We start from the raw sequence: 22,037 nt of genomic DNA on the forward strand, positions 1-22,037 counted from the left end.
ATTTAATGCCTTTGCAAATATTTTAAGATGACCAAGCTTTTTTCACTTGTAACAATTCAGAAAACTCTGAATCCGTTCCTATAAGTGCACGGTTTTTGTCCCCATTGAGTGATTATACTGCATCATCTAAACTGTTATCCTTGTTTCTCATTTTAACTGTACAGGAAACTACAACAAATTGCCCAAATATTGTTCAAAGAGACATTTTGAAATAATGGACTAATTACCTGAAAATTGGGTGCTGTAGCACCTGTCATGCAATGTTTTTTCTCAATCCCTTTTAACTCTTGGTCAACTCACTCAGTTCATGGTTCATTGGCCCAATAATATTTGACTCACTAAACGTAATGGCAACACCCATTAGGCATGTTTGCTTTATATACACATTATACATGTTTTGCAAACTCTTCTGTCATCTACAGTTGGATTTTGGAATAGGGCCTCAAATGACTTGTGGTCACATTCTCTAAAATGTGCAGCTCACATTGACACAGACTCCCTCGATTTATTTTTTACTGCCATCAAGATTAGCCTTTACCAATGCTCTGACTTCAATTTCCTGGAACCAATGACCAGAAACCACAAAAGCATTTGATGAGCAGAATAGTTTTTTCCACAACTCTGCATTTTTACTAATTAAGCCTGGCCAATCATGTATAGCTTATTTCTGATGGGTGTTTTAACTAAAAATTCCTTAATTTGCAAATCACCGTAGGCAAACCAGTGGATCCGGAAAGACTTGCAGTACCTCCTTGTAGGAAGCGGTCTGTATATACTATACCAAAGTAAGGTATAGTCAGCACAGAGTCCAGTAAATCCCCAAAGGCTTACATAGGTTAAAATAGATAACACCTTGCTCTCCATTTGTGGTAGTGTGGGCAAGCTGTAAGGCTTTATCAGAGGGTAGTATTAAGCATTTATTATACACACTCAGGCAAGAAATGATTTCACACACTCAAATACTAAACTCAGACCAATTTGTTTTGTATAAAAGTGTTATTTAGTTGTACTTTATTACTAGACCCAAGCAGGACCTAGTACAGGTAAGTGTAGTACTACTTTGCAAGAATAATGCAATTGAATACAATTGGTTTGGTTACAGGTAGGTCAAATGTTCATAAACAGTTGAAAATACTGTAAAGTTACTTTGAGTACTTTGTGAGTATTTGCTATTACTTTTCAGATTACTTTTCCTACTCAGTGCAGTATATCTAGATACGTTTCCTGGATAAAGATAAGTAATGCAATTTGTTATTGAAACACTTGTTCGAGGCATATGAGCTGCAGAGTTCATACATTTGCATAGATGGCCATCTGGTGTTGGGCTTCGATGATTGCAATTTGTTGTTTTCTTGGAAGAAGTCTTTGTAGTCACGAGATAGGTGACTCCTCCCTTGGACGATAGTGCGCATGGGCATCAACTCCATCCTCAGATTGTTTTTTTCTGCCATCGGGTTCGAATGTAACTTTGGCGCTCCGGTTCGGTACTCTTTCCTAACCTTTTTCGGCACGCAAAACATCAAATCGACGATATTGTTTTCGTTCGCATGCTTCGTGCTAACTCCAGAATAACCGGTTCTGGTAGTGGATGTGGGCTGCTGGGCCTATTGACGCCATTTGGGCCTACGGCTAATAGAAAGGCCTCCATTTAAAAAAAATGCCTCCAGTGTGGAGCTAAATTTCCACACAGCGACCATCCCAAGGTCTGCAACCTTTGTCTTTCCCAAGAATACAAGGAATTAGATTGCCAGGCTTGCGCCTCTTTTCGATCCAAGAAGACGACTATCCGTGATCGCCGGGCTCAATGACACGTCATGGTGCAACGATATGCACCGGTGCCAGAAGACGTCTTTGATGAAGGCCCGACGTTGCAGAGGATTCGGAGGAGCTCAACATCGTGTCTGAAGCTGATGACTACGACTCCTGACTACCACATCATCCCAGGTCAACAAGTGAGTACAACTGACCCTACCCCACCTGAAAAAAAGAAGGCTCCAATCAAAAATTTGCCCGAAGGCCATAGTCGATAACGAAAGAACTTCAGACACCCCACCTCCAGGCCTGGCCCTGAAGACCAAGGGAAAGCCTACCCGCAGCTCGGGACCAAGCAAGCCGCATATCGGTGCCCAAAAAACCCCATCAGTAAAGAAATCAGGAATACATCCTACTCCCCTTACCCCAAAAAAGACCTCGGCACCGAAAGGAGACGCCAACCAGGAAGAACTGTTTCAACCAGAACCTATCGATCCGAAACAAAAGACATTGCATGTGGACTCTAAAACAGACCATATCTGAAAGAAACACGTTAGTGTTAGAGTCCTTACTTTAGAATATCCCCAGGCGTCAGACTGGATCCGTAAAGTTTTCGTCAGCAGTACCCTTGCGCGTGAGTAGGCGTCGTCTGCGGCTCTACTTTGGGCGTTGTTGTAGGAAGGTAGATCCCTGACTATGGTTGCCCCCAACTTTTTGCCTGGTGTTTTGCTGGTTTTCTGACTTAGTTGACCTGGGGCCCTGCTATTCAGGACCCCAGGCCTACTGCTCTCTCTGTAAAATGGATTCCATGTACCTTAGGTACATATCTAATTGGATACTGAGTCACCTTATCAGTCCCTGTACAGTGTACCTTAGGTACCCAGGGCATTGGTGTACCCAGGGCCTACCAGGGGCTGCAGCATGTATTATGCCACCCCTGGCTGGCCATCCAAATCTGACACAACTGGCTGCACGACAGCTGGGGCAAGGTGGTGTAATCACCCTTTGCTTTAGATATAGTATACCTATATCTAACCCTAAAATGGGCACACAGATCTCCTATCAGTCACTCCTATGGCAGGCCTTGACAATCCTGAAGGCAGAGTGCTTGGAATCGTGTGAGATGGTGCTCTGGCATGAGCTGAGCCTGTCTGCGGCTTTCGGGATCTATCCCTTAGCCGTTTCCCTGATAACGCATACCATATACTCTTAAGTGCATTATAATCCTCGCGGTTATATGCCAACTCTGGTATCGCTTTATCAAAACATGTCGAGTGAGGTGTCATACGAATTGGAATACTAACCCCTCGCCAATTCTGGCGACGGGGTTAGCATTCCACCCTTCTAGAGGGACACGACATGTTGGTAACCTGTAACCCCGGTTAAAGTCAGACAGAGCCTTAGCTCCACAAAATGGATGCTGCCACCGAGACACAAGTCTGCCCTCCTGCTGCTGGGAGTCCTCCCAGCGCAGGAGGCAAGGACAAAGGGTTTCCTGTCAGGGGCGGTGCCAGCACCGTCCCAGACAGGATTTTGTGTATCCTAGGTAGGCAGGGCTTTAGAGGAAGGTGACTGCAAGTGGCACCCCGGTGCTCACTGTGCATAGGCCGGCTTGAACCAGTTCCAGGGGCACACCAGACCCTGAGCTGGGGAAAGCCCGCCAAAGGAGAGGGGTGTAACCACCCCCTCCTGGTCCCACCCATAGGGCAGGACTTAGTCGCGTGCCAGCCCCCTTTTTCAGGATAAAGGTAGGAGCAGGCCCCCTTCCAAATTAGATCATCTTTGAATCCTGAACCGACCTTCTACACGAAGAACTCAAGACTCTTCTCAAGATTTTCTCCCTTGTGACTAAGGAGTAGTCACCCTGCAGCAGCAGGCACCAACCAAGCATCGCGGTTTGTTGCCAGTCTCTCCTTCGGATCAAGACTGCTCCAGCACGACGAGAACCGGCTTCCCTGGCACCTCTGACCTCAACCTGCATCATCAGCCCAGCTGTGATCCGTGGGTGCGACGAGACCTCGAGGGACCGGCCATCTTCAGAACTGCAAGACGCTTCTCCAGCACGACCACCGAGTGACCCTCGACCGAGTGCTTTGGGGTAAGAGAAGCCCCGACCCTGAGCAGCTCCAGCACCGAAGTTCAGCCCCCCTGCATCCACGAGATCTGCGTGGGGCCCTTCTGCTCTTTGCTGCTCACCGCGTTGTCCCAGTCACTTGCCTGTTGGCTAGTGACCCTCTGACGATGAACTTCGACGACAAACACCACTGGTCTGGTTGCTCCAGACTGGCCCTTGCTCCCCTCCAACAGAGGAGCACCCTGGACCCTCCTGGTCCACTCAAGACGCCATTTTAGGTCCACCGCGTGGGCCTTGCATTTGCCAAGACTTGTTGCCCAATCCTGGGTCCAGCGACGTCAGAAGCAGATACCTTCGTGGGACAGCTCGCACCTCCATCCTGGTCGCCGACAACGCCTCCTGGTCCGAGAGACTGCAGAGCCCAGCAGCGCCCACTCACCTGGTCGAGGTGACTTCGTCCGGTGCCACCCTGGTGCCCACCTAAATCACTGGCTAGTGATTCAGAACTTGGTCCCCTCTGCTTTCAGGTTTTTTTCTTCCCTGATCCAGGCTTGGATCTCCACGAACTTTCTTCACTGGCCGCCTGCCAGCAACTTCTTTCTTCAGGCTCCTGGTTCTTCAACGTGGGTTTCCGACGCAACTTCAACCCTATGCAGCCGCAGCCCCTGGGCTAGGTAAACTGAGTACTCCGGTGCTCCAGCATAGTCCAACACCCTAAGTGTTCGGACCCACTCCCGTTTTCGACCCACCTAGTCGGGTTCGCCCGAGAACAGTAACTTTGCCAATTGCTAGCATCCCTAGACTTTTTCCCGCCTTACGCGTGAGAGTTCCCACTCTGCACACGACGTCCACAGGCCTCCTGCTCCTAACCTAAGTGTTTAGTATTGTAGGCCTAGCGATTCTAAAGTCTAGAAAAGTATCACTTACCTGCTAGTAATTTCGCATTCCATTTTCATAGTATATGGTTTTTCGTGCCCCTCGGGCATCTGTGTAAATTGTGCGACTTTCAGTGTTTCTTTAAGAGTTTTGTTGTGTGCTTAGCTCCCTGTCTCATAAAGAGCCAGGGTAGTCTTGTTATAAATAAATATACTTTATTTTTGATAACAACTTGTGTGGTGTCCTTTCACTAGGTGTTCAAGGGGTAATGTGATGGTAAAACAGCTGGCTTAACACGCCCTCTAGAGTCTTAGCCTTAGACTGCTCGTATCCATGCTACTAGGATAGCTGGTCTATAAGGTTGACTTACAACCAATCATCAATAAGGGTTGTTTGGACTGATACATAGTGATCACTAGAATAGTGAGCACTGCCTATCAGGCCAACTTCTCACACACAGGACTCAAGTGCAGAGTGGAAACTCACGCGGGATGCGTACGAACGTCTATGAATACTACAGTTTACAAAGTTACGGATTCCGGACGAACCCGGCTGGATGGAGGGAAAACAGTGGACCTGGACACTAGGATAGTGAACACTGACTTCAGCACCTAGAAGCTTTAGTTACCTAACCCACAGGCTGCGGGTGCATAGGGCTGAAGTGGTGTCGGGTTCGCTGCGTTGATCCCGGTGATGCCTGAAACAAAGAGTTGCTGGCAGGCAGCCAGATGGAGGAGTCCGGTGGTTCCAAGGATGGAACTAGGAAGGAGAGGTCCTGAAAGGGAAGGGGCCAGAGTCTCGGTCACTAGCCAGTGACGGTGCTGGAACCAGGAGGGAACCAGATGCTGTCGCCGCGTTCAGGTGAAGGAAGGGTCGCTTCTCTCTGTAGCTGCGCGGACCAGGAGCTGTTCACGACCAGGCTGGAGGCACGAGCTGTCCCACGTAGTCGGCTGCTGATGGCGGTGTTGGATCGTCGATCTGGTCAACAGGCCTTGGCCAGTGCAAGCCACGCGGTAGAACAAAGATGGCGTCTGGTGCGGACCAGAAGGGTCCGGGGTGCTTCTCTTTCATAAGGAAGCAAGGGCCAGTCTGGGGGACCAGACCAGCAGTGTTGAAATCTTCGGGTCGTCGTCTCAGGGGTCACGAGCCAGCCGGCAAGTGACCAGCAACAGGAAAAGCAGCAACCAGGCAAAAGGGCCCCACGCTGATCTCGTGGAGGCTGGAGGGCTGGTCTTTGATGCAGGTGCTGTGTCGGTGTGGGGCTTCTCAGTCCCCGATGCGCTCACTCGAGGGTCCCTCGGTGGTCGTGCTGGAAGCGCTGTGCAGGTTTCTTCAAGATGGCCGTCTCCACGTTGCTCGTCGCACTCAAGGGTCCCAGCTGTGCTGTGGATGTGGGTAGAGGTCAGAGGGGTCTGGAGGACCGGGTCTCGTTGAGCTGGGTCGTCAGAATTCCGGGAAGGAAGGACTTGCAGCAAACCGCACAGGAGCTTGATGGTGCCTGCGAAGCAGGATGGTCACTCCCTGACCATAGGGGAGATTCTTCAGTCTTCTGATGTTCAGGAGGTCGAAGGTCAAGAGTTTCTTCGTGGAAGTTGTCAAGATTAATCTAACTGGGAATGGGACCAGCTCCTACCTTTATTCAGCTAAATGGGGCTGCACTACGACTAGGTCCCTCCCCTGGGTGGGACCAGGAAGGGGGGTGGTTACACCCCCTATCCTTTGTCTGGTTTCCCGCCAGAGCTGGGGCTGGAGTGACCCAGCAACAGGTTGGAACCGGTGTATGCACAGGGCACCTTGTGTGCCCCAGGCATGTCTCATTCCTTTCAGCCTTGGCCTACCTAATACACAAAATCCTGTCTGGGGTGGTGCTAGCACCTCCCAAGGCAGGAAACCCTTTGTCTGAGCCTCCCTCGCTGGAAGGACTCCCAGCAGCAGGAGGTCAGACTTGTGTCTGTGGTGGCAGCATCCATCTTGTGATGCTGAGGCTCGAGTTAACTTTAACCGGGGTTCACAGTTACATACATGTCGTGTCCCTCTAGAAGGGTGGAATGCTACCCCCGTTGCCAGAATTGGCAAGGGGGTAGTATTCCAATTCGTATGACACCTTACTCGACATGTTTTGATAATGTTATACCAGAGTTAGCATTTAACCGCGAGGATTATAATGCACATAAGAGTATATGGTATAGCGTTATCATGGAACAGCTATTAGGACTTGGTTCCGCAAGCTGCAAACGGGCTCAGCTCATGCCAGAGCACCATCTCACATAATTCCAAGCACTCTGCCTTCAGGATTGATAAGGCCTTCCATAGGAGTGACTGATAGGAATATATGTGTCCATTTTTGGTTTAGATATAGGGAACTATATCTAAAGCAAAGGGTGATTACACCACCTTGTCCCAGCTGTCGTGCAGCCAGTTGTGTCTGTTTTGGATGGCCAGCCAGGGGTGGCATAATACATGCTGCAGCCCCTGGTAGGCCCTGGGTACACCTATGCCCTGGGTACCTAAGGTACACTGTACAGGGACTGATAAGGTGACTCAGTATCCAATTAGATATGTACCTAGGGTACATGGAGTCCATTTTAACAGAGAGAGCAGGAAACCTGGGGTCCTGAATAGCAGGATCCCAGGCCAACTAAGTCAAAAACCAGCAAAACACCAGGCAAAAAGTTGGGGGTAACCATAGTCCGATATCCACCTTCCTACAATCGGCATACGATGTATGCAGTAAAATAAAAAGAAAAACAGACCCCTTTTGTCTTGTTCTCATTCATAACTAATCCTGGAGCCAATTCATTCAGTTTCCTAGGCCATCCTTGACATCACCGCAAGTTTCAGCTTTTGAGGAGGCCATGTTGGTAATTTTCAAATTCATACCTACACCCTTTGGCACGCCTCCTTCTGGCCTCACAAGCCCTTCAGGCAACATTCAAGCTCCTCTGTTGCACTCCTTGTCAATTTATCTGCCATTTGCACCTCCTGTGACTGTAGCAACTCTGATTCCAGATTTGGCTTTTGGTTTTTGTAGGAGAGTAGGGTCTGCTTCCTATGGTTACCCCCACTTTTTGCTGTGTTTCACTGGTTTTTCGACTTTAGTCTGGCTGTGCCCCTGCTAATCAGGGCCACAGCCTAACTGTTCTCTCTAAATTCATTGCATGTACTTTAGGTACATACCAGATTGGTTACTGAGTTACCTTTGGCCGTTCCGTCCTTCAGGACTTTCTGGTGTGATTATTGGTTCGCAGACCCACCACCGGGGTTGGTATTGCTGAGGTATCTCTTCTAAGGTAAGGAATCTAATACTAACCTGTTTCTTTCAGATGAACAAGTTACTTACCTTCGGTAACGATATGTTCGAGGCATGTGGGCTGCTGAATTTATATCTATGCATACATCGCCGCCTAGTGTTGGGTCCGGATGATTGCACATTGTTGTCCTGGAAGAGTCTTCGAAGTATCACGAGATAGGTGGCTCCTCCCCTGGACTACAGTGCGCATGGGCATCCACTCCATGCTCAGATTGTTTTTTTCCGCCATTGGGTTTGGATGTACTTCTTGACTCACGTTCGGAAACTCTAATAGTTACTCTTTTATCGAGGCCAAAAGGCCTTAGGGGTGTCGGTATTGTCTTTCGTTCGGTGCCTCTTTCCTTTTCAGTTCTTTGACCTCGACGTCGGAAGAGTTTTTGCCTTCGACGCCAGAGGCCCATCGACGATCGACTATGGAACGAAGTCCCTTCAAGCGCTGCCCCGTCTGCAACTCGAAATATCCCCACATCGACGTGCACCCGGTGTGCAACAAATGTCTCTCACCGGACCACGACGAGGCCAGCTGCATGGCCTTTTCGAAATTCAGATCCAAGAAAACTCTCCATCTTCGACGCGCGGCACGACAGTCAGCGTGAGAATCTGCACCAGACCCAGAAAACATCTTCGGGGGGTGACGACGAAGAAACTGTTCGAGACGAGGATCCGGAGCACTCGGATCCAGTGTCGGAGCCTGACTCCACCTACGAGGACGGAGAAGAACTCTACATACATGATGCAGACATCGTCGAGGTAGGGGACGACGTACAACCTACCGGAGCCGTCGACTACGACTCAGGTGAAGAGCTAAGTCCAACCGCAGTTGCGGGGACGCATAAAGACTCTTCCACGGCTCAGGTCAAGGCATCGCCGGAAGGCCTTAGCCAAGATCTTCAACCCCGTTCTCTAGTCCCGCTTCAAGGCCCGACTAAGGACTTTGCCAAAGAGCCATCGGTTGATAGGCCCCACTCAGTGGAGATATCAAAACCGAAACCAAAGGACACAAAATCGAAACCGACACTGCTTAAGACAGCCGTCGGCTCGAAGACTTTGGAACCTTCCGAGTCGAGGCGTACGCTCGACCCCTCGGGGTCGAAAGGGGGCGTCGAGCCGAAGATCGGATCGGCCACGCCTGTGTCTACAGGGAAGCGCGTCACGATCCCGTCGACTTCCGGCTCAAAAGATGGCGGCACTTCCGGTGGACTCGAGGCCCAGCGGACCATCGATCCAAAGATGAAGAAGCCACTGTTGGTCAAGGCCTTTGACCCGAAGCCAAAGGTCGGATCGAAGCACCCTACCACGTCGACGCACGAGGTCGTACCTGCAAAGCAAACACGGCTCGAATCAACGCAAGGCCTCAAACGCATTGAACCGTCAAAGTCTGTCGAATCGTTGACACCGCCTCCATCGAAAGCAGTCGGTCCGTCGCCAATGCTTACGGCGCCAATAAAGTTCGGACTTCCCCCGACGGCGAGGCCTAAAGCTGTTCACCATACTCAGGCTACCGACTCTGCAAAGTCGACGTCGGGTGCCGCAACCACCCTGCCTCGGTCGGAAGACATTGTATTCCAACCACCGTCCCACGACAATCAGTCGAAGTTCTATATCGACTCCGAATCAGGTCGCTCTGAAGAAAAAGAGAGACTCTACCACCTCTCCTGTTCTTTTTGAGCCCATGCCATCATATGATCAGGGCTTAACCTACTCTCCCACACATGTCACTGAGGATGTGGAGGAAGGAGACAATGAGGAACAGTTCAACTATCCCATTGATGCTGATCCAGATGAGTCCCCCCAGCAATGGGCTGACTCTGTGGACCCTGACCCACAAACCACTCCTGATACTCTCTCATATGCTATGAAGCCTTCACCTACTGAAGATACTGCTGCTTTCAACGCACTGATTGAGAGGGCAGCACTTAACCATGACGTGGATATGCACGCTGACCCCGTGGAGGAAGACTTTCTTTTTTATATTTTTATTGAAAATTTTCATACAAAACAGCAAGGCAAAAGGAAATATCATATACAGTACTGAATTCAATACGGGGAAGGAAAAACGACATGTCATAGTCAACAAACAATGCAGGTGCGAAAGAGAGGGGGGGGAGAAGGGAGAAATCTAAGGCAGATCACAAATAATAAGGGAGATGGTGGAATGCAGTTTTAGGGAGAAGGCAGAACCTCCGGAACATCCGATACAGGTGGTGTAAATATATTTCCACGGTACTCATTCCAGGGTCCCCACATTCTACTCCATTTTCGGGGCTTACCCCGAGCCAGGTAGACCGTTTTTTCCCTAAACATGCACCAATCCATGTTTTCCTTCCATGCCGCAAGCGTGGGCACCCACGGGGATCCCCACAACTGAGCAATGTCTCTCTTAGCGATCATGGCACCCAGGGTAACCCATAGCGTCTGAGTTACATTATGGTCAGTTGGTTCCCATATATTCAGTAAACATCGCCTGGCCTCCGGTCGAAGGGCGATCCCCGTGACCTCACCCATCACATCGTGTACCTTATTCCAATAGGCCGAGACCCCACAGCATTCCCAAATAATGTGAAGGAACGTCCCCACCTGCCCACAACCACGCTTACACAGTCCATCTTCTGAGAGACCCATATGAATCAGGCGTGGTCCCGTGATGTAAATTCTATGCAGAATCTTAAGCTGGACCAATCAGAGCCGAGCTGGGATCTCGACCTCCTTTGGAGAGGAGATCGCCGATTGCCAGTCCTCGTCATCCATTTCAAGGCCGTCACGGGTCCACTGCTCCCGGAGGTGTGTGAGGAGGTCCGTTCTAGCGTTAATAAGTTTTTTATAAACTAGGGAGATGGTACTATCAGGCAAATACCCATCCAACAACCTGTCCTCGAGTGGAGATGATCCCGGAACCTCCTCCCCAACCCGGAAGACCGAGCGCAAGGCCGTACCTGTACATAGCGAAAAAATTCAGAGCTGTGCAACTCGAACTCCCCCTGTAGCGACTCAAACTACTTCACCTGCCCCTTAACCCAGAGGTCTCCCACTTTGCTAATACCTATGAGGTCCCACTTATCGAACCCTTTGGAATTCCAGAGTTTACCAAGCCTATCCGAACAAAAAAGCGGGGTCGCCCAAGTTAGGCGATCAGTCCACCCCGTCGCACTAGTCGCGTCTCGCCACAAGCGTACCGCTATCTTTCTGGGGCCGGTCAGCACTCCAATGACAGATTTTGAATACAGAGCCCTATATTAATCGCCACCAGGCAATAGCCATCTGTCCATAGCGAAGGCAGGATGAGGGTCGGGCCATAGATGCCGAGGTTTATGGCACTCAGATGGGACGCCCAGTAGTAACGCTTTATATCCGGGAGAGCAATACCCCCGTCAAACCACGGGAGTGTCAGTTTGGCATGAGAGATACGCGGTCTACCGTCCCAGATCAGCTTTCTTTGGAGGTCTACGATCGCTCCAAAATAGCTGGCGGGGATGATGTCATAAGCGTTCTGGAGAACGTAGAGAAAACGGGGCAAGGACATCATTTTAAAGAGTGCAGCGCGACCTAAAGTTGAAAGTGGTAGCCTTCGCCAACCCGCGACATCTTGCTGCAAGCGCGACAAGGGCGGAAGAAGATTCTGCTGATAGCGAATCACTGGGTCGAGGGAAATCTAAATACCCAGATATTTAAACCCTGTGTGAGTAATCTGGATTGGACAGTTACGCGGGGGACAAGGAACTTCGCCCGATAGGACATACAAATAGAATTTCGTCCAATTAATGACTAGACCCGAGTTCCTACCGAACGAAGCCAGGACATCACACCAGACCATCAGAGACTTCCGCGGCGAGGTCAAATACAATAAAATATCGTCCACGTAAAGCGAAACGCGATCCTCAAGGGCAGCAGACCACCGAATCCCCTTAATCGAAGGTTCCCACCTAATCCATGCAGCAAGGGGCTCCAGAGCCAGGGCAAACAAGAGCGGGGATAAAAGATAACCCTGACGAGTCCCCCTCGCGAGCGAAAAAGAAGCCGATACACGGCCATTGACAACAGTTTGTGCGAGGGGTTCCTCATAGAGCAGCCGAACCCAACCAATAAAACCCGGTCCGAATCCGAACTTGGCCAAAGCGGCCCACAAGTAAGGCCCTTCAACAGTTTCAAAAGCCATCGTGGCATCCAGAGACGCCAAGATGGCCGGCTCACGCAACGTCGACGCTCTCGCGAGGACACCATGCAAACGCCTAAGATTGAGATCTGTGTTTCTGTGCGGAATAAAACCGGACTGATCCGGATGGATCAAGTCCCCGACGACAGTAAGCAATCTATTCGCCAGAATCTTTGCCAGGATCTTAGGTTCGGCGTTCAAGAGAGATATGGGTCGGTACGACGCACACTTATCTTTAAGGCTTTCCCTCCTTGTGAATCACCACAATAGTCGCTAAACGCTGATCACGAGGGAGAAAGCCACACTCTCGGGACTCCATGAACATATCTCGCAAATAGGGAGCGAGTCTATCAGGCCTCAACTTGTAAAGTTCCATCAGTAAACCATTAGGACCCATAGCTTTCCCCGAACTCAACGAACGAATCGCAATGGCCACCTCATCTGCCGTTATTGGAGTGTCAATCAACTCCCTTTCCTCGCCAGAGAGACGCGGTAAAGAGATCTCGCAGTAAGAGCTGCGAGTCCTCCTCCGGCCTATCAGACACGGAGGAGTACACCTTCCTGAAATGATCCGCAAACTGTCGAACAATCTCCACATGGTCTGAAACCCGTATACCATCCGCCGTCTCAATCTCAGGTACAACTCTACTGGCCCTATCCTTCTTGTCCAGCCACGCGATTAATTTACCGGCCTTATCGCCGACATCGTATAGGCGACCCTGTTGCTCTCTACCCATGGCCTTGGCTGCGTCAGTGACCAACGTCTTATATTCATGCTGCTTTAGCTGTAACACATGCGTCACTGCACTGGTAGCCCCTCGCTCCAGTTCAAGTTCCAAAGCAGTAATCTCCGTCTCAATTTTGACCACCTCCTCATCTCTGTTTCTTAACACTAGCTATCAATGACAGGGCCTGGCCCCTGAGAACCGTTTTACAAGCCTCCCAGAGAGATACAGCCGATGAGACCGAACCCTCATTCTCCAAGAAGTATTGGTCGATAGATTTCACCAAAGCCGTTTGAGTTTTGGGGTTACGAAAGTACCAGGGGTTAATCGGAGCCACACGACCCTCTGTCTCAGAGCCCAGTTCTACCCTAAGCCATAGCGGGGAGTGATCAGATATACCACGGGCCAAATGCTTAACCTCGGCAACAGCGAGGGCCTGCCCCGCCGGTACCAAGAAATAATCAATCCTGGAGAGGCTGCCGTGAGCACCGGAAAGGAAAGTGTATTGGCGCTGTGTGGGGTGTAACAGTCTCCAACAATCAATCAAACCCAGGGTGTTGAGGAAGTCAGCCAGCCAATTCTGTGTTCCCCTAAGGTCCCTGGGTGGGTGCCGATCTACATGGCCAGAGACGACTGCATTGAAGTCACCACCTATGAGCAAAGGCCTCTCAGGGAGAGCCAGAAGAACCGGACCCAGGTCAGCAAACGTGGTCGACTGTTGGCCAGGCGGAACATATACAGAGACCAAGGAAATAGTGCGACCCTCCCATCTACCCGTGAGGGCCACATAACGCCCTCTGTCTTCAAGTACAGTGGCATCAATTTCAAGTGGGAGCGAAATCTTCATCAGGATACCAACACCCCTAGAGCCAGAGGAAAACCCAGCATGCGCAACCAGACGGTACCCCTTCCTATTCATGGCATGACAGGTGTTACCAACCAAGTGCGTCTCCTGCAGGAGAACTATATCTGGAGAGAGACGTTTCAACAGCTCTAGCACAACACTACGTTTTATGCGATCCCCCAACCCATTCACATTCCAACTCATCAATTTCAGCTCCCTACCCCCCATCCCGGAAAGGAAGAAGATCCAACCCCTGATAGAACACAGCACGACATTCAAAAGAAATAAATACACATTGCCTTGCAAAAAGAAACAAACTGACCCCAACGAAGCCCCCCAAACCCCCCTGCAAAAAACCCGTTACAACACCCCCCACCCAGCACCCCTGCGGAAAACAGAAAAACCACCCAAACTTGCAGTGTGCCTGTCGCCCCCCCCCATCAAACTAAGCTACAAGAAGAAAAACAGAGGAGGAAAGAGACCCACTATTGACCCCGCAAACCCCGAAATATAAAAATCTCAAGTCAATTCTCAAAATTATCGAACCACAGTTCGAAGGCCACAAATGACCTCAGGACACCATACGCAGGCACCTATTCCTACTCAGCCAGTCCTCCTTCTGCTCCACCAGGCTGGTTCTCCGGAGAAGACTGATTCGGTAAAGTGTCAAGCCAGTCAGCCACGACATCTGGACGATCAAAAAAATAAGTCCGTTCCGCATGTTCAATTCGCAGCTTGGCTGGAAACAGCATGGCGTACTTAAGGCCCATATCTCGCTATCGTCGTTTCACACCCATGAAGCCAAGTCTTTGTCTCTGGACTGATTGCGTGAAGTCCGGATAAAAGCTGACCGTGGTATTCTCAAAACGCGTAGGGCCATTAGTCTGTGAGGCCTGCAGCACAGCGTCTGTCTCGAAAGTTAAGAATTCTGGCTATGATAGGACGTGGAGGAGCTCCCTGTTTTGGACAGCCGCCCGGGACCCTGTGGGCACGTTCAAGAGTGAAGAACTTGCTCAGTCCCTTGGGTGCAAGGTGGCGAATGATTAAGTCCTCCACGAAGAGGTCTGCAGCCGGATCCTCTGCTTTTTCCGGAACTCCTATGATGCGGATGTTGTTCCGGCGGATGTTGTTCCGGCGAGCCCTTCTGTGAGAAGTTGGCCTGATGTGCAGTGTTCACTATTCTAGTGATCACTATATATCAGTCCAAACAACCCTTATTGATGATTGGTTGTAAGTCAACCTTATAGACCAGCTATCCTAGTAGCATGGATACGAGCAGTCTAAGGCTAAGACTCTAGAGGGCGTGTTAAGCCAGCTGTTTTACCATCACATTACCCCTTGAACACCCAGTGAAAGGACACCACACAAGTGTTATGAAAATAAACAGTGTATTTATTAGAATCACAACAACCCTGTACTCTTTATGAGGACAGGGTGCTAGGCACACAACAAAACTCTTACGAAAATACTTAAGTTAGCACGTTATACACAAATGCCCGAGGGGCACGAAGAACCATATACTTAAAAAGTGGAATGCGAAATTACTAGCAGGTAAGTACAGTACTAATAGGCTTTGGAATCGCTAGGACTTGACTAGGGAATCGTTAGATTACTTCTAGGAGACCTAGGGGACTCGGGTGCAGAGTGTGCACTCTCACGCGGGATGCGGGACAAAGTTTATGGAGGCTAGTAAAGGCAAAGTTAGTGTTCACGGGCGAACCCGACCTGGTAGGAAGAAAACGACAGTGGATCCTGACCCTAGAATAGTGAGGCTATGCTGGGACACCGAAGTGCCGAAGTTACCTAGCCCAGGGGCTGCAGCTGCATAGGTCTGAAAAGACGTCGGGGATCTCGTTGCCGGACCAGGAGCCTGGAAGAAGGAAGTTGCTGGCAGGCGACCAGTGAAGAAAAGTTCGATGGATCCAAGCCTGGATCGAGGAAGAAGAAACCTGAAAGCAGAGGGGACCAAGTTCTTGAATCACTAGCCAGTGATTAAGTGGGCACCAGGATGGCACCGGGCGAAGTCACCTCGACTAGGTGAGTGGGCGACGCTGGCTCTGCAGATCTCACGGACCAGGAGGCGTTGTCGGCGACCAGGATGGAGAGGCGAGCTGTCCCACGATGGATGAAGCTGTCGGCGTCGAAGTTACCCAGGATTGGGCAACAAGCCTTGGCTAATTCAAGCCCACGCGGTGGACTAAAAATGGCGTCTTGAGTGGACCAGGAGGGTCCGGGGTGGCTCCTCTTTTGGAAGGGAGCAAGGGCCAGCCTGGAGCAACCAGACCAGCAGCAGAAATGTCGTTGGGCGTCGTTCAGAAGGCCACAAGCCAGCGGGCTAGTAGCCAAACAACGCGGTGAGCAGCAAAAAGCAGAAGGGCCCCACGCAGATCGTGGAGATGCTGGGAGGCTGCACTTCGGTGCTGGAGCTGCTCAGGGTCGGGGCTTCTCGGACCCCAAAGCACTCACCAGGAAATTACTCGGCGGGCTTGCTGGAGAGAAGTCGTGCAGTCTTGAAGATGGCCGGTCCCTCGAGGTCTCGTCACACCCACGAATCTCAGCGTGACTGATGATGCAGGTAGAGGTCAGAGGTGCCAGGGAAGCCGGTTCTCGTCGAGCTGGGCAGTCTTGATCCGGAGGAGAGACTTGCAGCAGACCGCAGTGTTCTTAAGGTGGTGCCTGCGGATGCAGGGTGACTACTCCTTAGTCACAAGGGAGAAATCTTAGGAAGAAGTCTTGAGTTCCTTTCGTGGAAAGTAGTTTCAGGATTCAAAGATGATCTGATTTGGAAGGGGGCCAGTTCCTACCTTTATCCTGTAAAAAGGGGCTGGCACGCGACTAAGTCCTGCCCTAGGGGTGGGACTAGGAGGGGGGTGGTTACACCCACTTCCTTGGCGGGCTTTTCCCCAGCACAGGGTCTGGAGTGACCCTGGAACTGGTTCCAGCCAGCCTATGCACAGTGAGCACCGGGGTGCCACGTGCAGTCACCTTCCTCTAAAGCCCTGCCTACCTACAATACACAAAACCCTGTCTGGGACGGTGCTGGCACCGCCCCTGGCAGGAAACCCTTTGTCCTTATCTCCTGCTCTGGGAGGACTCCCAGCAGCAGGAGGGCAGACTTGTGTCTCGGTGGCAGCATCCATTTTGTGGAGCTGAGGCTCTGTTTGACTTTAACCGGGGTTAGGGGTTACATACATGTCGTGTCCCTCTAGAAGGGTGGAATGCTAACCCCGTCGCCAGAATTGGCGAGGGGTTAGTATTCCAATTCGTATGACACCTTACTCGACATGTTTTGATAAAGCGATACCAGAGTTGGCATATAACCGCGAGGATTATAATGCACTTAAGAGTATATGGTATGCGATATCATGGAAACGGCTAAGGGATGGATCCCGAAAGCCGTAGACAGGCTCAGCTCATGCCAGAGCACCATCTCACACGATTCCAAGCACTCTGCCTTCAGGATTGTTAAGGCCTGCCATAGGAGTGACTGATAGGAGATCTGTGTGTCCATTTTTAGGGTTAGATATAGGTATACTATATCTAAAGCAAAGGGTGAGTACACCACCTTGCCCCAGCTGTCGTGCAGCCAGTTGTGTCAGTTTAGTTAGTCAGCCCAGGGGTGGCATAATACATGCTTCAGCCCCTGGGAGACTTCTGGGTACACCTCAGCCCTGAGTACAGGGACTTGGAGAGGGCCCAGTGCCAATTCAGTACCTGAGTACAATTTGGATAGAGAGAACAGCTAGGCTGTGGGTCTGATTAGCAGGCCCACAGCCAGGGAAAGTCGTAAACCAGTGCAGCAAAAAGCAAAAATCTGGGTGATCATAGGATTGCAGACCCTACTCTCCTACACCTTCCTTCATAGTCTTCGAGACGGCGGACAATGACATCGCTGCTGTTCTTCAAGCGAGCGACGTCTGTCTGCAGGGCAGTAACCTCACTCGTTAGACTAAACGTCTTAATGTCCAATGATTTGACTTTCTCATTGGTTTTGCCCAAATCCGCACGAATCATGTTCACATCAATTGCCACGGTATCAAGTTTATGGGCAAGGGAGTCAATTTGTTGTCCCAATGAGGACTTGATGCCATCTATGGCGGCCATGACATCCTGTAAGGTCGGTTCGGTCAACAATGGAGGCTGTTCCTTCGTAGCGGCTCCTCCGGGATAACCCTTCACCTGGGTATAGCGGTCCATATTATTCGATTGCATGGAGCCACCTCGACGTGTAGTCTTAGTTTTCAGCTTGTCCCCGTCTGGTTTCCCCGCCATTGATGGAAGCGGGTCACCGTGATTCTGCAGACAGGAAAATGGTGACACCTGATCCCGTAGGACAAGAAGAACCCCGCACTGTGGGCCAGGGTCAAAAGTTCTCCGTCTCTGGTGTGAACGGTCGGTGTAGGTGTCCCGGGTGGCCCAAACGTTCTCTGCGAGCCCAGGGGGAGCCAATTCACAGTCGCCAGTCCCTTTGGACCCAAAACCGAAAGTGAAACCAAGCCGACCGGTGACACCCGTCTCCCGTAGGCCGCTGTTGTTAAATTACAGCTCGGACAGCAGGGCAACTCCACAGCCGGGCATCTCGGAGGGATAGGCCGCAATCTTCAAGGCGCCATAACTCTGGATCCCAAAGTCAGATGTTGAATCTGTTTGCAGATTTTGCCTGACGCGTGGTTCGTCTTCACGGAATCGCAATGAAGATCAGGATATAAGACAGGATAATTGCGGGAGGTTGTGAGGGTCTCTGGAGCCTTAAGCTCACGCGGCCATCTTGGTTGCGCGCGAAGCTCCTCCTCCGAAGACTTTCTTTTTGACACATTCTCTACATCAGAAAGGTCTATAAAAACTCTGCCTATGCTCAAAGGTGTGCTCAAACATGCCAGTGACATTTTTAAAGAGCCCACTAAGGCAAGGGTGGTAAACCCACGAATTGAAAGGAAGTACCGGCCTGCGCCCGTGGACCCTACCTACATCAAGGGCCAACTCCCACTGGACTCCTTAGTGGTGGCTAATGCTCGCAAAAGAGCGAACTCTCAGACTACGGGTGATGCTCCTCCTCCGGACAAAGAATCAAAGATCTTAGAAGCACCGGGGAAGCGTTTGGCAGCTCAATCTGCTAATATTTGGAGGATCTCCAATACCCAAGCCCTGTTAGCAAGATATGACAGGCCACACTACGACACGTTAGAGCACCTACTACAACACCTACCAGAACCTTTTAAGGAGGGAGCAGAAATTCTTATACAGGAGGGGAAGTTGATCTCCAGCGCGTCCATTAAGTGCGCGTTGGAAGCAGCAGACACAGCAGCAAGAGCCATCAACACTAGCGTTCTGCTCAGAAGGCATGCCTGGCTTCGTATCTCTGGCTCTAAAGCTGAAATCCAAACTACCCTACTCAATCAGCCAGTGAACCCTGACTTCCTGTTTGGTCCAGAGGTAGACACCACTCTTGAGAAGATTAAAAAGGACACTGAAACTGCAAAATCCATGGGAGCTCTGCAGTTTCAGCAGTTCAGGGGTGGTTCCTTTTGTCGCTCCGGTAACAGGGGAGCTTCTAGAGGACAAGCGTCACAACAGGCTCAATACACCAAGGGAGGTACACAAACCACCTACAACAAAAACAATAGGGGTGGATACCGTGGAAACAGCACCAAGGGCAGATGACGTGGAAATAATAACGCCAGATCCTCCGCCACTACCAAGCAGTGACGCCTTGTCACTGCCCCCCGACCATATAACACCAGTCGGGGGAGACTCCAACAGTTCCTGCCAGTCTGGGAAAGCATTACCACAGACAGGTGGGTGAGACAACTTATACAACACGGTTATTGTCTAGAACTAACCTCCACTCCACCCAACATACCCCCAAGGCACCGTCCTATGTCCGCCGAGCACATGCACGTATTGCAGCAAGAAGTCATATCAATGCTGCAAAAAGGGGCCTTAGAACTCGTGCCTTTAGACCAACAGGGAACAGGGGTGTATTCACTGTACTTCTTAATCCCAAAAAAGGACGGTTCTCTCAGGCCCATTCTAGACCTCAGACCCCTCAACCAATACATCCTATCGGAACACTTTCACATGCTCACGTTACAGCAAGTTCACCCGTTGCTCAGTCAGGGAGACTTCCTAGCAACCCTAGATCTGAAGGATGCCTATTTCCACATTCTCATTCACCCCAGTCACAGGAAATATCTCAGGTTCACCGTCAACAACCAGCATTACCAGTTCAAGGTCCTGCCTTTCGGGGTCACTACAGCCCCCAGAGTATTTACAAAGTGCTTAGCGACAGTGGCCGCGCATCTTCGGAGGCAACACATCCATGTCTATCCATATCTGGACAACTGGCTTGTCCAAGCAAAGTCAGCCCAGCAGTGTGCCAGCCACATGTCATGCACAATCCACCTCCTACACAGTCTAGGATTTTCGCTCAATTACCAAAAGTCCCATCTTCAACCCGCACATGTACAGCAGTACCTAGGCGCGGAGATAAACACTCTCACTGCCACAGCGCAACCCAACAGCATGCGAGTGTTGATTCAAAAATTCAAACCACAACACTCACTTCCAGCGCAGGTGTTCATGCAACTCATAGGCATGATGGCCTCCTGCATCTTTATAGTCCCTCATGCGAGGCTCCACATGCGTCCGCTTCAGGAATGTTTAGCACGCCAGTGGAACCAGGCTCAAGGACAGCTAAAAGACCTAGTACTGGTGACCGGTCGTGCATACAACTCTCTGCATTGGTGGAACACACAAAACCTTTGCAGGGGATGACCGTTCCAAGAGCCGGTACCACAGATAGTGCTGACAACGGATGCATCTCTCCAGGGCTGGGGAGCGCATGTCCTCCATTATACAGTGCAGGGACTATGGACACCGCAACAGCAGAAGATGCACATCAACCTACTGGAACTGATGGCGATCTTCATGGCGATGAAGACATTCAAGTTGCATCTCTGCAACAAAGCCGTGCTGATCCGGACGGACAACATGACTGCGATGTATTACATCCAAAAGCAGGGGGGAACACACTCTCCACAATTGTCACACCTAGCACAGTGCATGTGGAAGTGGGCCATTCAGAGGAACATGTTCCTCATGGCGGAACACCTCCCAGGCAGGGACAACCAGATGGCGGACCTGCTCAGCAGAAACAGCCATCAGATGCACGAGTGGGAGATACATCCCTCAGTGCTCCAACCATACTTCCAGCAGTGGGGTCATCCACAGATCGACCTCTTCGCCACGCACGAAAACGCAAAATGCCGCACCTTCGCCGCCAGGTTCCCACACCCGCAGTCTCAGGGCAATGCGATATGGATGAACTGGTTGAACAGATTTGCGTACGCCTTTCCTCCAGCACCACTCATACCGCTAGTGGCACGCAAACTGAGGCAGAACTCCCTGACACTCATCCTGGTTGCTCCAACGTGGGCACGGCAAGCGTGGTACACCACGTTCCTGGAACTTTCCGTAGTTCCACACCAGCGCCTAAGGCTTACACCCAGTCTCCTCACTCAGAGCCATGGAGACATTCAGCACCCAGATCCCCAGCAGTTGAGCCTTGCAATATGGCTCCTGAGGTCATAGTTTGGCTACCTGAACCTGCATCCTGACTGCATGGACATCATAAAGGAGGCTAGGCGACCTACCACCAGGGCCTGCTACGCAGCAAAATGGAAGCGTTTTGTTATCTATTGCTCCAATAATAACATGAATCCACTTGATGCTTCCACGCAAAACATCATTGGTTACTTGCTGCACCTCTACAAGTGTAATCTGGCGTATAGCTCCATCAGGATACATTTAGCTGCAATGGCGGCTTATCTTCAAAATAGACAACAACTATCCCTTTTGAACGTGCCAGCCATTAAAGCTTTTATGGAGGGACTGAAAAGGGTCATTTCTCCAAGACACCCACCTTCGCCTGTCTGGAACCTTAACATAGTCCTCACTAGGCTCATGGGCCCACCATTTGAACCTCTTCACTCTTGTGAGATAGTTTCTCACATGGAAAGTGGCTTTTCTGGTGGCAATTACGTCGCTACGACGTGTTAGCGAGCTACAAGCCCTCACTATTCAGGAGCCTTTCATTCAGATACGTGCTAATAAAGTTGTGCTGCGCACCAACCCTAAATTTATGCCCATGGTAGTGTCACAGTTCCACATCAACCAAACTATTGAACTACCGGTATTCTTCCCAAATCCTGATTCAGTAGCGGACAGAGCACTACACACACTAGATGTTAAGCGAGCTCTTCTGTATTACATAGACAGGACTAAACATTTCAGGAAGACTAAACAAC

At 50.6% G+C, this 22,037-nt stretch overlaps 1 protein-coding gene across 1 annotated transcript in view; it reads left to right on the forward strand.

The window, feature by feature from the left end:
• Positions 1 to 22,037, forward strand: part of ATRX (ATRX chromatin remodeler) — a 1,815,989-nt gene that overhangs the window by 384,291 nt on the left and 1,409,661 nt on the right. Inside the window, exon 10 of the mRNA XM_078688830.1 lies at positions 18,976 to 18,998. Coding sequence (XP_078544956.1) covers positions 18,976 to 18,998 — 23 coding nt within the window. The remainder of the gene's footprint in view (positions 1 to 18,975; positions 18,999 to 22,037) is intronic.

This window comes from Lissotriton helveticus, chromosome 4_1 (genome assembly GCF_964261635.1).
Source record: "Lissotriton helveticus chromosome 4_1, aLisHel1.1, whole genome shotgun sequence".
NCBI lineage: Eukaryota > Metazoa > Chordata > Amphibia > Caudata > Salamandridae > Lissotriton > Lissotriton helveticus.